General features: G+C 37.5%; 2 protein-coding genes across 2 annotated transcripts; both read right to left on the bottom strand.

Annotated features, from left to right (window-relative positions):
- Positions 1-78: 78 nt before the first annotated feature.
- LOC105383794 (ras-related protein Rab-11A) lies at positions 79-15,700 on the bottom strand. Its single transcript, XM_038119605.2, has 6 exons — positions 15,430-15,700; positions 14,839-14,960; positions 13,039-13,271; positions 9,144-9,259; positions 2,307-2,432; positions 79-1,771 (listed from the first exon to the last, which is right to left on the bottom strand). Exons 1-5 carry the CDS (start codon positions 15,467-15,469, stop codon positions 2,311-2,313), a joined length of 633 nt encoding a protein of 210 aa, XP_037975533.1. The 5' UTR covers positions 15,470-15,700; the 3' UTR covers positions 79-1,771; positions 2,307-2,310.
- A 126-nt stretch (positions 15,701-15,826) lies between these two features.
- On the bottom strand, positions 15,827-20,531 carry LOC105383793 (50S ribosomal protein L1). Its single transcript, XM_038119604.2, has 9 exons — positions 20,372-20,531; positions 20,218-20,270; positions 19,996-20,126; positions 19,580-19,793; positions 18,946-19,113; positions 16,975-17,069; positions 16,504-16,642; positions 16,110-16,207; positions 15,827-16,024 (listed from the first exon to the last, which is right to left on the bottom strand). Exons 1-9 carry the CDS (start codon positions 20,388-20,390, stop codon positions 15,892-15,894), a joined length of 1,050 nt encoding a protein of 349 aa, XP_037975532.2. The 5' UTR covers positions 20,391-20,531; the 3' UTR covers positions 15,827-15,891.
- Between the last annotated feature and the right edge of the window lie 106 nt (positions 20,532-20,637).

The following is a 20,637-nucleotide window of genomic DNA, read 5'->3' as shown; positions in this document are numbered from 1 at the left end:
GAGTGGTTATTTTAGCAGATAGACGATGGATATTTGTGTTGTGTCGTATACTGTTACTTGCAAATGAAACGCAGCAAAATTTACATTATTTTTTTATTATCTTTGTCTTTAATAAAGTAATTACAGATAGGCACTAAAAAAATAACCATGCATATGTAAGACCATAATACAATTATAATAATCCTTAGTTACAACGAGCGTATAATGCCGGCTCGTGGGAAAACGTACCGGCCATCAGATTGTCTGTCCGGCGAGAATCAGGCCGGGGAGGCTAGCGACCCCGGCGGGGCACGGTGACCCCCGGGGCCTCATGGCACGAACACCCCTCGTCTAGAATGAGTATTCAGAGAAGTGCTGCTACAGCGCCCCCTACAACCTTCCCCAACACATTATTGCAACACCAAATATACATTTTCAATTTTTAATATTAACAGCGGACTAAAGAAACAAGCTTAAAAGAAATACACGTCAGAGAAGGCACATCAGTAAACGAAAACATGTTTTTAAAAGCTATCTTGTTATTTAGCAACATCTAGGTGCGATGCAAACGGCCATAGAAGCAGAGTTTTGTGACTAGTTTTGATAGTTCACTTTAGATACTATTGTGTAGCATTGAAAATATAAGTTCATCATTTGCTAAGTGGCTGGTGTAAGCATCGTCTATGACAGTTTGCACACAAAAAATCTATATCTCAAAGTTACTTGAGTTGCGATTCCAACAACATTGCTACCTTTCTGATATCCAAACAACGATATTGCATACTTATGTAGTCAGCCATTCAATCCATTTTACCAGATGAACTTGTAACGATTAAAATAAAGTTTCCGTAGTCTAGCCTTCAAATAACTTTTAATTAACTAAATAAATAGATATAATATGAATTATCTACTAAAACGAAACAAGTTGTTCCCCTAAATAATAAAATTTACCACGAATAATTTAACACAGCGGTGTGTATTAATTTTAAGACCTAGGAGCGCCAAATAAAGTTTAGGTGCTAGTCTACAACATAAGCTGGGCACTAGAAAACCGTGGTGTTCGCGTTATTAGTATGTTAATTTTATTCGTTCGGACACTAATATATCAATAATTATACACAAAGCTATCTACATGAGCCACTTACTGCAGACGAATTTATTGCCACTCAGAATATCTGCCATTATTTCAAGACCACTTTTCCCATTTTTGTACCGCTGTTCTTTATGCCTTTCTTACAAAAATTATCTCTCGCATTTACAGTCAACATTTTACTTCCACAAACATCAACTTAACAAACTTTGCGATTATAATATTACAAATAGTTCGATGCAAGTATAACTTACTTTTAACATCATACACATAAATATTTTAGACCATAATTAGAAGAATATTTAAGATGTTAAAGGAATTCTTATTAGGCTTGTATAGTTTAAGACTTAGCTATGATTATGTTATATTGATTGCTTCACAAAATATTACAGTAAAGTCATAAACCCTAAATGGCAGTTAATTAAGTTGAGATATTTGTCTTGAGTCTATTAGAGAGACTGCTATTAAAATCGGCCTGGAAAAATAGGCAACCATTCGTACTACACGATCCTACGTACAAATACCATAGATGAATTATCACTTCTAACGTCAGTAATCTTGAAAGAAGGGCAGACAGGTTTGAGCATTAGTTATATTCATGTTTTCACGTCGCTTTGACCATTATATGGGAATGATTCCTGTTGATTGCATTTAGTGTTCCATACACGCTTACTTCTTTCGCCTTCCAGGATTTAATGGACTCTGTAATATAAAAAAATACAAATTAGGCTTTATGAAACACTGGGAACGGGATGATGAATGGAAAGTGTAATAAATAATCTCCTTGCCGATCCTGAGACACTGCCAATACCAACAGGACCATCAACTGGTTACTCATAAATAACTTATATGACGATTGACTACTCTTCTGCTGTGTTCTCAGCTGTCTACTGTGTACTCGCCTGTCTACTTGCAGCATCGCTTGCGGCTCCTGCGGCCGCACATCCACGGCCCACGTCAACTGTCTACTCGTTTATCTACTATGAACTCGTCTGTCTACTGCGTACTTGCCTGACTACTGGCAGCACTGCTTGCGGCTGTCCTACGGCCGCACGTCCACGACCCCACACGTCTACTGTCTACCCATCTGACTACTGTATACTCGTCTGTCTACTGTGTACTCGCCTGTCTACTGGCAGCACTGCTTGCGACTGTCCTGCGGCCGTACGTCCACGGCCCCTGGTCTACTGTCTACTCATCTGTCTACTGTGTACTCGTCTGTCTACTGTGTACTCGCCTGTCTACTGGCAGCACTGCTTGCGGCTGTCCTGCGGCCGCACGTCCACGGGCTCCACGTCGGCGCGGATCACGTCGCCCTCGGGCGGGTCGCGCATCTGCTTCTGAGAGACGATCCTGTAGATCTCTGCGGAAGAGAATGAGGAGCGATTAGATTAGATACAGACAAAACTAAATATCTTATAATAATTGGTGGAATGTCACTAGTCTACAAGCCGATCATATCATAATACCTATCTAGTTATACATGATGCACAATGCTAGATTACCTAGAATCAAGAGCCTAGAATCCTAGATAAACAAAATGTGTATGAAATATATTTACTAAAATTGAATTTTCTTACTGTTATCGCGACCATTTTTATATACATAACGCGTAATATCATAAAGGTTAGTAAGAAAAGTAAATCTTAAAATAGATAAGAAAAGTTCAACAACTTAAAAACAAAACACTGAACGGACAGGTCATTAATAAAACGTCAATGACCCGACAAAATAGGTTCGACCTTTGCCTCGAAAAGGAAACAAAAATAATTGTGTCTATGGATGGACCTAAATTAAAATGGCGCGATAATCATACGTCAAGGATGTCGTTAACATGGCAGATCTATCAATTATTTATCTATTTCCTTATCAACTTTTATTTATTTATTGCTATTACTATGCGTTTGTTATCTGGATCGATACAATTACAATAAACATAATTGAACTGTGCGTACTGATAAGCTGAGAACAACAGACTATGCATACCTACTCATACACCATACCTACTCATTACGTCGATATAATTATGTAAGTACTTAGTTATAACACCAAGTAATTAAATAAACCATATCAAAATGGAGACTGTTTCATAAGTTGAAGTAAAAAGGAGCGATCTCTACGAGTAATATTCATTCTTTATTCAGGGGCGTAATGGTATTAACCGTATTAAAAGTATTGCATGTAAACAAATAAACAACATTCCTTCAGCCAATACGAATATAGTATCACAAATAGGACTATAGCTATTATAGAAACAGTCAAGACAGGGCTGGCCCGACCCTGACCCGACAAATTATCAAGACAGAAGCAAAACTAGAAGATTGCTAGACGACGGACGGATCGATACGAGTCAACGTACGTAAAACACAAACTAACCAAGCTCAGCTAACATTTTTAAATCGTATAAGTTATTAAAACTGTATGTTCCATACGGACATACTTCACTCTTGAGTACAGTGACCCACAGAGATACCCGAGCTACCATCGTTGAGGTATTTTAATGCCATTTACAAAATTTCACTACGAAAATAGGCTCATATTATCGGTGATGTGATATGTGTATCACTATTTGCAGATGTTATGAGTCATAGAAGAAGTGTGAAAAGTGAACGACTCGTAAACTAATGAACTAATCGTGTCGTATAGCAACGTACTTCATAATAACTTCTTATCGTGTCGGTGACACACTAGAGCTGGACTACAGGTTTTCACCGTAGTGAGAGGATTGGCCAGTCAGATGTCAAGTAAAGTGTGTGCCCCAGACGTATACAAGGAACTGTTGATAAATGTGACTAGGGGAGGTATCGTGAACCCCATGAACACCGGATCGTACCATTTAAGCAGAGTTCATAGTAATGCTAGAGAATGTGGGTATAAGTGGGTAGATAAATAATAAATAGTCTTGAACTTGAATTGCTGTTTCACTTACACGTTTTACATGGCGCAGCCGTAAAAAATATAAATTCGTGGTATTTAGTGCAGAAAACATTTAGAAAATTGTGTATACCAGTACCTGGGGATATTAATTAATAATATATATTGTTAGACGTACACGAATTCGTCGAGTAACTTGTTATAATGGAATCAATGTTAAAGCCGCCGGCGCCATTTGCATTCGTTAATAACTTAGAGAATGTTACATCGGGTAACTTATCTAAGGATTGGGAAAAATGGAAAAACGCGTTCCAAATATACTTCGACGCGTGTGAACTTTCTAAAAAGGATCCAAAAGTGCAAGTGAGCATATTACTGCATGTTGTCGGTGAACAGTGCCGGGAAGTGTATGAACAATTCAACCAAACGTTTACTGATAAGGACAAACTGATTAAAAAGTTCGACGAGTTCTTCTTACAAAAGAAAAATATAACGGTACAAAGACATTGTTTTTTTACACGTAATCAGCTGGATGGTGAATCTATAGAACAATACGCATTTGAGCTAAAAAAGATGGGTGTAAAATGTGAGTTCCAAGATTTATGTGATGATCTAATTAGAGATAGGCTCATCTGCGGAATTAAGGATATAGCTTTGAAGGAGCGCCTACTACGAGAACCTGACCTAACCTTAAAAAAGTCACTGGACATTTGTAACATTGCGCAAATGTCAAGATTGCAAGTAGGAGTGATAAAAACCGAGACAGAAAAAGATGTATACGCTGTAGAAGAATATGAACAGAGTCCCGATGAGGCCTATGCTTACTGGATGACAAGGAACAACGAGCGAGGCAGCAGAGGACGCGCGCGAGCCCGCGGGCGCTGGAGCGGCCCGGGGCGCGCCGCCGCCGCCTGGGCGAGCGCCGGCCGCCCGCGCGCGCCCGCCCCTGTGCAGCTCCGGGCCGGGCCCTCGTCGACACGCTGGTACCAAGGTCAGACCCAACCAGATTCACCTTCATTTAGACTGAATAAAACACCGTTTATTAGTGCTGACTGTAAAAACTGCGGATTTTATCATGAACGTAATATGTGTCCCGCATACGGCAAACGTTGTTTAAAGTGTAATAATGTTAATCACTTTTCAAGGAAGTGCAATATTTATGATGTACAAGCCGATGAAAATCCAGATCAGGTAATCTATTACTTTAATAAAAATTGTGGTGATTGGTCAATAACTTTGTCAGTAAATGATTGCGAAATACCTTTTAAATTAGACACGGGTGCAGATGTAAACGTTTTACCCAGTCGTTATTTACAACAACTAGGTTTATTAAAAGAGGACCTTCTGTCAACGTCAATGAAGTTAAGAGGCTATTCTGGTGGCGATATTATAGTAATAGGTAGATGTAACTTAAAAGTATTATACAAAGGTCAGTCCTATATAATTGATTTTATAATTGCAGATGTGTCGTCCCCACCTATATTAGGTAGGTATTCTTGTCAGGAGCTAGGTGTTATTAAACTAACTTTAGCAGTTACTATGAATTCTCAAGATGAGTTTACGTCGGGTATTCTAAATGATTACTCTGACGTATTTGAAGGCATTGGATGTATGCCTGGAGAATATAAAATTTGTATAGATAATACTGTACGGCCAGTAGTACATGCACCTCGAAAATTACCGGTAGCAATAAAAGAAAACCTAAGAAATAAATTGAATGAAATGGAACAACAACAGATCATAGCCAAAGTAGATGGCCCAACAGATTGGGTAAACAGTATGACGGTAGTTAGGAAACCAAATGGTGATCTACGAATTTGTCTAGATCCCCAGGACTTGAACTTAGCTATTAAGCGAGAACACTTTAGTCTCCCCACCTTAGAGGATATAACTGTAAAACTATCGGGGGCAAAATACTTTAGTACAGTCGATGCTAAAAACGGATTTTGGCAATTAAAGTTAAGTAGTGACTGTACAGACCTCTGCACCTTTAACACAGCGTTTGGAAGGTATAAATTTTTAAGACTACCGTATGGCATTACGTCTGCTTCCGAAGTGTTCCATAAAAGAATGTTTGAGATGTTCGATGATATGGAGGGCGTATGCCATTTCATAGATGATATTTTGATTTTTGCAAAAACGCGACAAGAACACGATAGGAGGCTGAGGGCCGTATTGGATAGGTGCAGATTGATCAATTTGAAACTAAATAAAAATAAGTGCAAGTTCGGTCTAACAGAAATAAAATATTTGGGTCATAAGTTTACACAAAATGGTATCTATCCTGATGAATCTCATACATCTGCGATAAAAGAAATGAAAATTCCAGATAATACTAAAGATTTAGAGAGGTTTTTGGGATTAGTAAATTATATAGGTAGATTTGTACCTAATCTGTCAAACAAAACTTATGAACTTAGGCAGCTCTTAAAAAAAGATGTGGAATGGCATTGGACTGACCAACATCAAAATGAATTTGATAGTTTAAAAAATATCTTAGTAGATGCACCTGTTTTACAATACTATGTTGTAGATAAGCCCGTGGTGATATCAGTTGACGCGAGTAAAAATGGATTAGGTGCATGTATTCTACAGGATAATTTACCAGTAAGCTATGCATCTAGGTCACTAACAAAAGCCGAACAAAATTATGCACAAATAGAAAAGGAACTTCTAGCATGTGTTTATGCCTGTGAAAAGTTCTATTGTTATATTTTTGGTAAAAATGATGTGATAATTGAGACAGACCACAAACCGCTGGTAAATATAATAATGAAACCCATCTCCAGCGCTCCAGCCAGACTCCAAAGAATGTTACTGCGATTGCAATTGTATTCTTTTAAACTAGTGTACAAACCGGGAAAATACCTATACATTGCAGATACGTTATCTCGCGCACCACTACCCGTCTCTAATCAGCAGTTAGAGGAGCGGGATCATTTTGATGTTCAGGCTCAAGTTTGTGCCGTCACAGCGTGTAATCCATTGACGGATACACATTTTATAATTTTGCAAAAAAGTACAGAAAGTGATATGGAACTCCAGCTAGTTATTAAATACATAAAAGAAGGGTGGCCAGATAATAAACAAGATGTGCCCGACTGTGTCAAGCCGTACTGGTGTTTTAAAAGTGAGTTGTCGATATCGTATGGTCTTGTCTGGAAAGATAATAGAATTGTTATTCCTAAAGCATTGAGACATGAAATGCTTAAAAGAGTACACGTAGGGCATTTAGGATTAGAGAAATGCAAACTTCGTACCCGCGAGACAATGTTCTGGCCAAATATAAACAGTCAATTAGAAGATTATATAAGTAAGTGTCAAGCTTGTCTAAATTTTAAAAACGAGAACAGGAGAGAAACTATGATATCACACGAAATTCCAAATCGGCCGTGGTCTAAATTAGGTTCAGACACTTTTCATTTTGATGGAAAATTGTTTTTAATTGTTATTGATTATTATAGTAAATTTTTTGAAGTAGCCGAGCTTAGGTCATTAAAATCCGAGGAAATTATTCAGCAATTAAAAATAATCTTCAGTAAACAGGGTGTTCCGGACATTCTCATGACCGATAACGGTCCGGAGTATAGTTCGTTTGAGTTTAGACAGTTTTCGGAACAATGGCATTTTAGTCATGTAACGTCTTCCCCTCGATACCCACAGTCGAATGGGCAGTCAGAACGAACTGTCCAAACTGTGAAAAATATTATGAAAAAATGTAGGTATGAAAGTACTGATTACAGATTAGCCCTCTTGGAGTACTTAAATACACCTATTAGTAGTTCATTGGCCTCCCCTTCGGAAATATTAAATAGTCGAAAAATGAGGGGGCTATTACCGTGCATTCCGAAGTTACTTAAGCCGAAGCTACAAACTAACATAACATACGAGTTAAATAAACGGCAAAGTATGCAAAAGCAATATTATGATAAGGGAGCACGTGATCTAGCACCATTACAAGTAGGACAAAGAGTAAAAGTACGAGTATCTAAACAGTGGGTCGATGGGTCAATCACTTCATACGTGGGTAAAAGATCCTATTCGGTTCAAATTGATGGTGGCAGTAGATTGATTCGAAACCGACGGCATCTCATAATCAATCCAAACGCCAACAGATCAAACCATGATCAATCAACATTAGCTTACGATGATATCGTCATCCAGAATAGTCCTCCTAGACCTCCAATTAACAATAATGTTGTTTGTCAACCATATGTTTCTCGTTTTGGCAGGGAAGTGAGACGTCCTGATCGGTGGGGCTACTCACACACTTAAGTAAGACGGATGCCTTCAGTGTACCTATATACTATAAAACTATGTATAGCCATGTACCTAGCCATACCGACTGTTATTTTATGATGATTCATTGTTGTTATTTTCTGAGTATAGGAGTTTACTGTTATTTTATACCTACTACTAAACTATAAATCACCTAAGTTAAAACATTATGTACTTACTTACATTATACCTAGTTAATTACATAAACAAAATTTAAATAAGTGTTGTAACAGACTTAGTAAGTACATACCTAGATGTAAACCTTTAATTATACTTAGTTAATGTTATTAAGTACCTACTATAGTCAAAACTTTAACTAAATTGATAAGTATTTTTTGTGTTAGTGGTTATGTAACGCTAATATTTATATAGATTCTTAGTTAAGATTTATGATTAATTCTTGCCTACTTTACTATCGTTACAATACAATATAAAAGCGACGTAACTACGTGATGATAAATTGATACGTTGTATTTAAAACTGTTTGAAATCTTAAATTGATAGCTTAAGATTTATTACAAGGTACCTACTGTACTTATCCTTATTAATACAAGTTAAACAATGCTTTGTAAATTTATATTTATACCTACTTAGGTATTGTTTTTAAATTTTTCTTTTCAATTTTTTTTTGTGTGAGTATGGTATATATCTATATAAAGCCTTGTAAAAGGGGGGTTGTGGGTATAAGTGGGTAGATAAATAATAAATAGTCTTGAACTTGAATTGCTGTTTCACTTACACGTTTTACACCATAGACATACAGAAATCTATTCTGCATGGCTTAGTTTAAAAAACTGTCTACACAAGTGAAATATCAAGCCAGAACTGACTGCAGTCTTGGCTTCGTATAAACTAGGTCTTACTGTCAGAGCGCAACATAAACTCCTATCACGGCATGTCTTGTGCCCCATGCTGCACTCACCAGTGAGAATGTTCTGGAATGCAGGCTCCACGTTGGTGGAGTCGAGGGCGGACGTCTCAATAAAACTAAGGCCGTTCTTCTCCGCAAACGCCTTCGCCTCCTCCGTCGGGATCGATCTGGAAAACGAAATATTTACTTTTATTACATGGTTCATTCATAATCTCCTCATCCAAAAATCTTACTTCTAACTCTCATACTCTTACGTAAGAGAGAATTTCTAGTACATTGCTTCCCGGGACAGGGATGTGTGGCTTCGCCTTGGCTGTTTAATCTGTTTATGGATAGTTGTCTCAAGGATATGAAAGATGATGAAAGAGGTTTACGAATAGGAGAGTTACTTCTTAAGTGCTTGCTGTATGCTGACGATCAAGTCATACTTGCATCGTCGGTAGAACAGCTGCAACAACAAGTAACTCTCATGCATGAAAGTTTTAAAAGGAAAGGAATGAAAGTGAATGTTAGTAAGACGAAAGTGATGGTGTTTGAAAGAGATGAAGAGGTAACTGAATGTGAGATCACGATCGAGAACGAAAGAGTGGAGCAAGTGAATGAGTTTGCATATTTGGGTAGTCTATTTACGAGGGATGGGAAATGTGAGGGGGATATTGAAAGAAGAGTGAAAGCGGGAAATAAAGTGAATGGGGCCTTGCACTCTTTCATGAGGAGTCAAAGCGTGTCTCAAAAGGCTCGTTTGGCTGTTCATGGCGGAGTGTTGGTCCCTACGCTAATGTATGGAAGTGAAAGCTGGGTCTGGCAGAAGAAGAATGAAAGTAGGGTAAATGCTGTTGAGATGCGCTCTCTAAGAAGTATGTGTGGACTGAAACTGAATGATAGGATAAGGAATAGTATTATAAGAGAGCGAGTTGGAGTAAAAGAAGACGTAGTGACCAAAATTGAAAAGGGAATGTTGAGATGGTTTGGTCACATTGAAAGGATGGATGAAAGAAGACTGACGAAAGAAATGTATTGTGCGGAGATGAATGGTTGTGTCGGTAGAGGACGTCCTAGGCGAAAGTATGTCGACCAGATAGGCGACATACTCAAGAAGAGCCAAATTAGGAGTTTCCGAAACCGACGTGCGTGTATGAAGAGACTAATGAATGTGGAGGAAGCGAAAGAAGTATGTCAGGATCGTGGCACGTGGAGATCCATAGTCGCTGCCTACCCCTCTGGGAGACAGGCGTGAGTATATGTATGTATGTATGTATGTATGTATGTTGCTTCCCGGGGGGTGGTTCCTATTGCAACTTTAGGCATGTGCTTTGATGAATTAAAGAAATCTCGTTATGAATACTTTAGATCAGGAATTCTGAGGATAGAGAGTTGTGTCGCTTCTTGGGAGAGGCCCATATGTCGTGTAGTCCACGTTTTTTGGCTGAAAATGATTTTGAATAGACTGAGTAACGAACCAGGGTAGGTAGGTATAGGTACTGTTAATAGGGTATCTGTAATTCAGTAGTTACGAAGTAGAATGTCGTCGCGATAGTCATTGGTTGCGTGTCAATAAAATGAATTAAAACAGCTCTGGTATTGTGTAGCCAACTCATGCAATACAGCCAATTACGAGGTAGTCCTGAATGTTGTTTGTTTATTCACTACGAACCTAACTAGTAACTAGACTTACTTTAGTAAATTAATACCTAAGTAACAGTTACACTGCTCAGACAATCCAATTAGAACTAAAATATTCGAAATAGACGTATCCTTTTGGGAATTATGAATTATTTTTTTTGTCTTTATTTATTAAAGAGACCTAGGTCACTTACAATAAACTGTGACCATGTCAGTCTCATCGAGACATACACTATTTAAATAAATGCTAAACTAGGGTTGTCTTAAGTCTAAACAATATTTTACATAACTATACAATATTTTGGATGCCTGATTTTACCTGGGGTCACAGCGAAAAAAACACACCCAATAGACTTGCCTAGCCATGACGCAATTAAGTAAAAAAAAATGAAAGCAAGTGCAACAATACATAAACTGATTCTCCCATTCAGCCATATCTGGCACGTAAGCTCCAAATCGCATCTATTTGTATTAATATAAAATCCATTGTGAAGTTAACAATGGGCGGATTACTCTCATATTCCCATAGCCGACTACACACTAGGGGGTTACTCTACTTTTACAAAAAACGAACCCACGACCAGCTGTCATAGAGTCGGGATTAGTACTGCAGTGTATTAAAACTTGTTTTTTTGTAAACTAGTGTGACCCTCCTAAACTGAACGCAACCTGCGTTGATACAGGTGCATCTGTGGCGGCCCGTTCCCGTATTATGTTATGCTGATGTAGGTTGACTCAAGGTTGAATTTCAACTACTTTACAAGGTTATTTACTGTTGTGGCTTCAAATTGCTGTCTATATTATAGTTTACCTATCAGTTGCATTGTAATCTTTTTCACGACTTGAAAGTAAAGTTAGTCAAACAAATAAATATTGAAATTATCTTCAAAAATCCGTAATTTCGTCAATAATATACTCCGCAATCGCGTTCAAAATTAATATTTATCTTCCTAAATCATGTCCACTCGATGCTAGTTAGTTAAGACACCGAAGGCACCTTGAAAACCAGATTCATAACATAATTTGCGCGAACATTTATCTAAACGGCAGTAGTGGGCCGGGCAGGATGCCTTACTCTGGCTATGGCTAGGATAACGGTACAAGGCGATCTGACACGCATACTGTATGTGCTATTAGTAAACGTAGGCAGTTATGACGTCACAGCGACAAAAATGAAAGTTCATCCACGAAGTAACTTTGACAAAGTGATGTGTTCAAGACTTTACAATATTGATTGCCTAGGATGCCCTACTTTGATTGAGTAGTTGCGAACTTTCGTGACTTTGCTACGCGATTTGTGTGTTTAATACAAACAAATAGAGGCTGTTGTTGCATGGCTATGCTGAAACTTTGTAAAGGACCATAATATTTGTTTAACGATTGTACTGACTACTAGTAATTGAGTATTGTAGGAGTGCTGACAATGTATTTAAGACAGAGTAAACAAAAGTTTAATGAAGTAGAATTCAGGTATAAATAAAGGTGTAACTTATCATTGTTACCTGAAGATAGTACAATTAGAGATCCTGAAGGAATTTTAAATTAAGTAATTTATATCAGATGTTAGTAACCTATGTAATTAAAACAAGGATTTCGGTTCTTGGCAATAAAATATCAATCTGTATATCTAGTCTGTTTTTCAATGAGTATTATTGAGTATGTATAATATGTATATGTATGTGAGTGGACAACTTATTTCACTGCAATTTAAATTCTTTGCAGGCAACAAACTAGAAGATTGTTTTGACCCATTTTGTTTACAGAACAATTACGTTCAATATTCATAAACTTTTTAGTAACATCTTGATGATTGTTGAACTATGAGTTATGCGGTCAGCGTAGTAAACAAAACGAGTAACATAATTATTATAGTAACATTCGTAAAAATTAATTATTTATGTTTTTATTTATAAAACCTAAAGTCGTCTTCATAATTCCAATGATAGAAAGCTAGTGAAAGGACCTTAAAATGAATAAAAAAAATGAATCTATGATGAATAGTATTTCAGTCAATAGACCGTCCATCCATAGCCTTAAAGTATAGCTCAGTATATGTATGTCCTACTGTAAGAAGTAATCGTAAATACTTTTATGTATATATGGTTGTCTGGTAGAGATTGCTATAAACAATAAGGCCGCTTTTTTGCAATGTTTTTATTTTTAAGCTTTATTTTGTTTTTTTATTCTGTTTTTGGTGCAAATAAAGAGGATTGTATTGTATTGTATTAATATGATTACTGTACTTCACGGGATACATGGTCATTTGAACCAGGATATATTTGGACAGCTTAATGAACTAGAACACAAAACAAAAGCCACAAACCTGAGGTGCCTAAGATCGCTCTTGTTCCCCACCAGCATGATCAGTATATTCTGGTCAGCATGGTCACGGAGCTCGCGCAGCCACCGCTCCACATTCTCATAGGACAGGTGCTTCGCGATGTCGTAGACCAGGAGAGCCCCCACCGCGCCGCGGTAGTATGCGGACGTGATCGCGCGATACCGCTCCTGGCCCGCCGTGTCCCAGATCTGGGCCTTTATGGTCTTGCCGTCCACCTGTGGGAGAGGTGTAGGTTAAGGGGAGGGTTTGAAGAGGTTTCCTGCTATTTTAGGTTCATTGCTCAGCTGAACACGAATGGTGCCAGTGGTAGCCTCACAGGTCTGTTATCGACGTTGATAAACTCGTTTAATGTGCGTTCCTCAAATCACAGTACCGTATTAAGGAAGAGTCGCGATATAGTGATGTTTATCTACGTCGATAACGAACCCGTGCAGCGGCAGTAGAGCTTTTTGGAGTTTTTTGGTGTTTGATCAACTTCTCTACTGAACTTCTACCCTTCACAGATTTATTCCAAGCATTAAAAAGTTTAAAAAATTTAATTGGCATGGCAATGATCTTTGCCTGACACATTACATGTTATCTGATTTAAAATCTGAATTGTTAAACAATGCATGGCTGAAGATTAAATTTAATTGAAAAGATGCCTTGAAGATAGTGGGCATGGTTTGATAAAATACTATCTACTTTGCAAGAGCTATGTTTTCAATCACAGTAATGCATGAGTAAACCCTAATCTAATTCTGCTTAGAAACACAATAATTACATAAGTGCAAATGAATAACCAGTAGGTATATCCTATGATTGTTCTTGTATGAGTCAATGGCATGCAATGTAATCATTGTAAGTGTACAGAACCTTGCCTTGTGATTGTTTATGTCAGAATGCTGGTGACCAAAGATAAAATATTTCTGCCAGGTGATAGATAAAGTATAGTATACTGGATACAGCTGGACTATTAAGAAACTGAAAACTAAGAACAAAATTCACAGCAAACATAAAACTGCCTCTAGATTATGGAAAATAAAATACCAATGAAAAATCTCTGTGTATTTAGACAACCCCATACAGATTTTGTCACTCATACACAATGGTAAGTAATTGACATTGTATTATGGCCAATTGATCCTAATTTGTGACCCATTGATAAATTCAATTAAGAACTTACATAATAATTTGTCAAATCTGCTATTGGCAGGATAATTATGGAAGACATGATTGAAAGTGGGAGTCTTAACAATGGAGATTCCATTAAGTTAGAGGCTTGCTTTACTTAGCTAAGGGCATAAATTTAAAGCTGTATGGATCAATAAAGGGATAATTTCCAATTATTGTAGAAAGTTAACACACAGCTGTATAAAGTTATAGTTAGACTGCTGGTAGATTCTCCGATAGTAGGTATCTACTTGTGTTTGGTGACAATTCTAAATGCAATAATAATGGCTGTTAATCTAAAGATTCTACTAAAAGTTATTCCACAGATATGTAATTTAGAGAAGTATGAGCAAATATTACATTGATGTTATAAAATTATGTAACTACACTAGTTTTAATTTAAAAATGCTCATTAGTTCATCTTCAATTCTCAAGTAGAACAATAACTTTCATTTTATTACCTAAAACTGGTATAGTGTGTATTGGAATTAGCAGTGAAATAATAAATGTACTATGTTGATCACAATAGGATCATAAAATGTTAGAATTTAATTGAAAAAACAAACCATGAAACTCAAGAGACTTTATGACGGACAAAAAACATACAAACAATAGATTTCTAAAACTCACCTCTATACTTCTAGTGGCAAATTCCACACCAATTGTAGATTTGGACTCTAAATTAAATTCATTTCTAGTGAAACGCGAGAGCAGACTGGACTTCCCTACTCCGGAGTCTCCTATCAGCACCACTGAAACAACACAACCATTAATCTACCTCTCTCAACCATTCATCAACATCTCTTGGGATTTTATATTTTTCTACACTTTTCAGTTGTACTGAGTAATTTTATGCATGATTTCTGGGCATTTTTGATATTTAATTGTAGTTTCCATGCATTATCTCATCAGTATGAGTCGGTGGGTGAGTCAGAATGAGAAACATTTGAGATCGATTGTAGCTGTCTCAATCAGCTGATGGACAACAAATGCAAAATTTAACACTTTAAACCATTGTAGACTTTGTTTGAACAGGTGTTTATCTTACACCAAGTCCGTAGATATGTATTATGACTCAAAACAAGCAAAGAAATTAAAAAGACGTATATTTTCTACGTCATTTAATGAGACCAACACAAAGGGATTGAAACGAAACCTTGAGTATCGTACGGACTATTTGGGAAAATAACACTGATATAGGCAGGATATTAGCTAACTTACCTTTGAACAAATAATCGTATTCGTCCTCTCTTGTGCCCATTTTGATTTATTTAGAGGAGCTCTTTCTTTTCGACGTCAAAATCGTCCAACAATAAAACGTCAAACTGAACGTAAACAAAAAATAGTTCCACACAAAATTATCACAGGTCCTGAAACACTGCACTGTTTATCAAAAAAATATTTCGTGTTGAGATTAGCTTGGTTATTTACGATTTATAATTTTATTTTAACGAAATTATTGGGACAAAATGGCGGATTATTTTACGCCCCTCTCGTCAGAAAATTATTTGACAGCACAAGAAGCGTTGACGTTTCATTTTTGAACGTGACGTTACAAAATTTAAGGCTTCGTTCAGAGAAAATATTGTTGGATTGGAGATTGTAGAAAGAATAATTCATTATTTTAACATTTCATTTATTGCCACCGTTATAAAATACTCTACAATAACTATAATACAAATTCTACGCAGAAGCAGCTGCTGCTTCGTCTTCGTCGTCACTTTCGTTTTGGGCTTCCGAGTTCAAAGTACGCTCGACGTAGACAAACGGATCAATCTTCAATAGTTCACTGGATGGCGGGCTCAAAATGTAGCATCTGAGAGAACACACAAATTATATTAAACATATGAATTGGAAACGTAACCTGGCAAATAACTATTAAGTAGACTAGTAGGTAATACCTGGTAATATAAAGACCGTCTCTTTTTGGTCGGCTGGACTGGATATCTTTCAGCAAGGCTCCAATATTTTCCGCAACATCTTTGGCCTCCATATTGAGCTGCAATAAAGAGATATTGTTTTAGCAAGCACCAAAAACCCGCAAATAGATTATAGGTATATCATGGCAATCTTTGTATTCATCATCATCAGATTCATCAATCACCAACGACCATACTTTACTATACCTACATTTATCCAGGGTAGTTGCCAAGTTGCCAACGACAAATTGCGTAGCGCACTTTTGCGAGGTCCTTTGTACCACTGGTGTACCTTAGGACAGCTACAACATTCCCTTCCATCTGTACCAACAACACACCTACATTCTGCTATCAAAGATGAAGAAGTCACACTCACCCTGCCAACGGGCACGTCAACAGAACCGAAGTCCTTCTGCTGCTCGTCCCCGGTGACCTTGAACTGCACTCCCTTGGCCAGCTTCTTCACCAGCCCGGGCACGTCCGCGTCCAGGGTGCCCGCGCGGAGGTTCGGGAACCTGCGGGGATAGGGTATTAGTCAATACAGGGCAAGAGAAGACCTGGCTGTAGAAGGACCCACTGGCTACAGGACCTCGCCGAACGGTTCAGTATGTCCACCATAGAGCTGTTCCAAAAGCTGTTAGTTGCAACATGACGGGCCTAAATAGCCACAATGATAGCCGACTACTATAGTAAGGACCTACGAAACGGGCGGCGCCGACGATCCAACGCGATCCGATCCGACTTTGAAAGTAAAATTCCTTGCCGCAAGCCTGCCTACTTTGGTTTTCGGCAGTTATCACTGACCGCCCAGCCATCAAATACTGAACTGTAATAAGAGTAGTGATACCTTCGCTTCATGAGCCCTCGGATCGGCACCAAGTCTGTCAGAATGTTGGGGTGAGCGATGATGTAGTCGTAGTCAGGCAGCTTCAGCTCACCCTCCTGAAAAGTTAAATTTCAATTAAGTTTTCATGTAACAGCAGACTACATGGGCAACTAATGAAGGTCAAAGTATTTTTTGGACAATGAGCCGTTTTCCTTGACAGCTGTCAGTTGAGCTTTTGGGTAAGCCGATAGATGGCGTGAAAACGCAGTGTACCAACTGTCAAAAATTACATAGAGAGCAAAGAGTACTAAACTCAGAATAAGAACTCACTAGTTGTGATTAAATGTCGGGTGGTAGCGCGAGCCATCCTTCCGAGGCTCAGACTGCATGTGGCGGGAGGGAGGAGGAGCAGATAGGTCAACTACAACTTAATTAATACAGGAGAAACACAAGGAAACTGAGAAAACTTGAAAAGAACGGCTGTACGCACAATCGCACTGAACGCTGAAGCAACAGTGACATCGACATCATAGAGAAAATAATACTACAATTCTACCTACCTATAGTGCCACAATCTTATCTGTTCCGGTGCTGACGTCGCTGTGATTGAATCCAGTGATGCCATCGAATAAATTTCGCCTATTTCTGGTTTAAACGACAATGCATTTCTGCTATTACCTATTGTTATAATTAGGTACAGTACATTCATAAGTACTTATAGATAAATCAAAATATAGGGTCAATAGTAAATTATGAAAGAGGATATAATATATCAAACGACATTTGTTGTATGGAAAATTTGTCCACGGCGAACAGAAATAAAATTAGTCCTGATTATGTTCTGATATAGGAGATTAAATCTATATTAAAATGGTATAGGTAATATATGTGGGTCGTAGGAATAACAAGATACGACTTAAAAAAAAAACCATAAATTATTATTTTTGAACACTTTATTTTACATTTTATAAAGTAAATAGAAACAAGAGCATACAATTAAAAGAAATTCAGACAGTGTGCAAAGGCTAATTCATCATCATCATCATCACGACCAATCACGTCCCCACTGCTGGGGCACGGGTTTCCTTCCAAAGGCTAATTGCCAAAAAGCAATTTCTTTCAGCCAACTCTTGATAGGTTGGGAAAACAATGACTTGTCATAAATCATCATTATTTCGTCTAAAATCGCTGCAGGTGCGAGAAATTCTTCTTGGTATACTGCCTAAGATTTAAAGTATCATGTCATGTCCTCACACCTGTAATCAAATAAAAATAAAGATTATATAGTTTTCATCACGAGTATTACGACCCATCCCATCCCCACTGCTGGGGCACGGGCCTCTCGGGAAAATATTTAATAAAATTACATGGAGTATATGGGTAAAATTATTCGTCATATTTGGCAACACTAACCTGTAGCCGCTGCAACACGTTCTTCCACTTTTTCAAACGGAATTAAAGGCGCCTGAATATGTTATTCTTCCTGCATAAAAGCCAATATATATAGTACTACTTTTCTTGCATCACATTACAGCGCTTTTGGCATTATTTCACCCAGAAAATCACAAAACAAATTAAATAACGTAGCGTCAGCCTCTTCGCAGAAATTGACAACTAAAATAACGCACAGAGTATGAAATGACGTTTGACAATGACGTCTCGTTAGTTGCACATTTTGACCACCGGAACAGATAAGATTGTGGCACTATACGTCACTTTCACATTTCGTTAGCCTCACAGAATAACATATTGTGATCTGAGTGTGTTCTGAGGGTTTGAAAGTTGGTACAACCCCAGACAACGCCATCTATTTCTCCAAAAAGGAACTTTTTTTTTTTTTTTAACAAACGCCTCATTCAATTTCTTTATTAGAAATTAGCATAGCAGTAGCATGACTGTAAACATTACTTTACATATTATAGATTCATTAAAGAGATTGTGGTCAGTTGTAAACCTTATAGCCATTAGTTTGAACTTGGAACTTAAACCAACCTGAATCTTCTTGACCAGCTCAGTCCCTCCAACCGTGGTGGCTCCAGCCTCGGCCGCCTGTGAGATGAGGTCCTGTCCCTTGCAGAATGCCAGGATGGTGCGCTCCTCATCACGGGAGAACCCGTGAGGCAGCAGAGTCAGCTTAGTGAAGCTTTCTAGGTAGCGGTTCTGTAAATGAGATAATTTTGTTTAAATGTAAGTTCAAGTTGCTATTTCTGAGTACTGTAGGAACAATGATTGGTCAGCTGCATATGTAGCTATACACATTGTCGAACTACCAACACATCAAACCATCAATTACTGATGAATGAATGAATAGACCATGTGTGATTTTGACAAGGTACAAAAGTGAATAGTATGTACTTATGCAGCTGACTGTACATAGGCAGACTTATTATGTAAAAACGGGATTTTTCCTGCACCATAATTGATGATGACTATATCATTCAAATAAATGAAATTTTAGAGAGTACATATTATTTTCCAGCTTCTACACATATTACAAGCATTAGATTAGCTAACTTTCAGCATAAACAATTAAACATACCTTGTCTTTAATACTGGTCAATTCATAAAAGATAACACTTGACAAAGAAAACTTTTGTAAAAATAGATATCTGAAGCATTTCCTCACCTTCTTAACAGCTTCCATGTTCAGCTCAACCCTCGCAAACACAAGAGCATCGGGTACATTGAACATGGTGGGGTGGTGCGTCTCCTGATGTGCTTGGACCGCATCCTCGGCGGAGTACACCGGCCAGCGGTAGTAGCGCATCGGGAACACATCATCTTTGGATATCTGCTTGAATGAATCATCTAAATGCTTGCTGACTTTAGTTGTGATTGCACTGTAAATAGATTTAGGAAATTAAGTGTGATACCAAAAATGTTATAACATCAAAGAAACTCATCCTGCAAAAAAAAAGAAAAGCTTAATAAAATTAATGCAAATTTGTATGCATTGTAGCATTGTCTGAGTCTTTATAAATGATTATAATGATGTATTAAATAAATTTTACTAAGTATTTTTGTTATTGCTGAATGACTTACTTGTCTTTTCCCCTCTGGTTGTGTGGTATAAATCCTACTTTGGTGACTTCAACTTTGACCTTCTTGGCGCGGGCTTTTGCCCTGGTTCCTTTACGGGCGGCATACACCACTGGGGCTGTGTGAAGTGTTCTCTAAAAATAATAAGGTCAGCTGTGAGTATTAGGTTATTCATTGATATAAATTGCTGATACAATAAGCAGTCAGTTGAGGCTTGATACTCACCAAATTCGTAGCATTTGATTTAGTTAATGATACCGAAGTGTTGAACAAGGAGCCTAAAAGAAAGAAATAATTTTATAAATAAAATAAGTATCTACATACCGAAAATGTACACTGTTTACATAAATCCTAATTATTAAACAACATCATAACATACGGAACAAGTTTCCACTCATTATATCTTCGTAAAATCCTAGATATTAAAATTAAAACATCAAATAGTAGAACTTTTTAATATTTTCTTACAAAACAATTCAAATTTTAGGTTAGAATTATGTTTTTAATTTTTGGTGTCAAAAAGGGAACGAAGGAAATCCAAAGAGACTGCCATTGAGAAAGCTGCGTTCAATTTAATAAAAGTTTAGGTTTACCGTAGACATGCGACATAAACATTGGTATATAAAAGGTAGGACTAGTCTTGAA

The sequence above is a fragment of the Plutella xylostella genome, chromosome 6, assembly GCF_932276165.1.
Source record: "Plutella xylostella chromosome 6, ilPluXylo3.1, whole genome shotgun sequence".
Taxonomy (NCBI): domain Eukaryota; kingdom Metazoa; phylum Arthropoda; class Insecta; order Lepidoptera; family Plutellidae; genus Plutella; species Plutella xylostella.
Note: the sequence above shows the minus strand (reverse complement) of the source record. Positions and strands in the feature narration are given on the sequence as shown.

Coding starts and splice junctions, on each gene's coding strand:
- LOC105383794 (XM_038119605.2), bottom strand. CDS start 15,469: ATGGGCACAAGAGAGGACGAATACGATTATTTGTTCAAAG. Junction 13,272..14,838: donor TTGCCACTAGAAGTATAGAG/GTGAGTTTTAGA, acceptor CCTCTCCCACAG/GTGGACGGCAAGACCATAAA. Junction 9,260..13,038: donor AGCGATCTTAGGCACCTCAG/GTTTGTGGCTTT, acceptor TTCGTTTTCCAG/ATCGATCCCGACGGAGGAGG.
- LOC105383793 (XM_038119604.2), bottom strand. Junction 20,127..20,217: donor AATCAAATGCTACGAATTTG/GTGAGTATCAAG, acceptor TATTATTTTTAG/AGAACACTTCACACAGCCCC. Junction 17,070..18,945: donor AGCTGGTCAAGAAGATTCAG/GTTGGTTTAAGT, acceptor TTAACTTTTCAG/GAGGGTGAGCTGAAGCTGCC.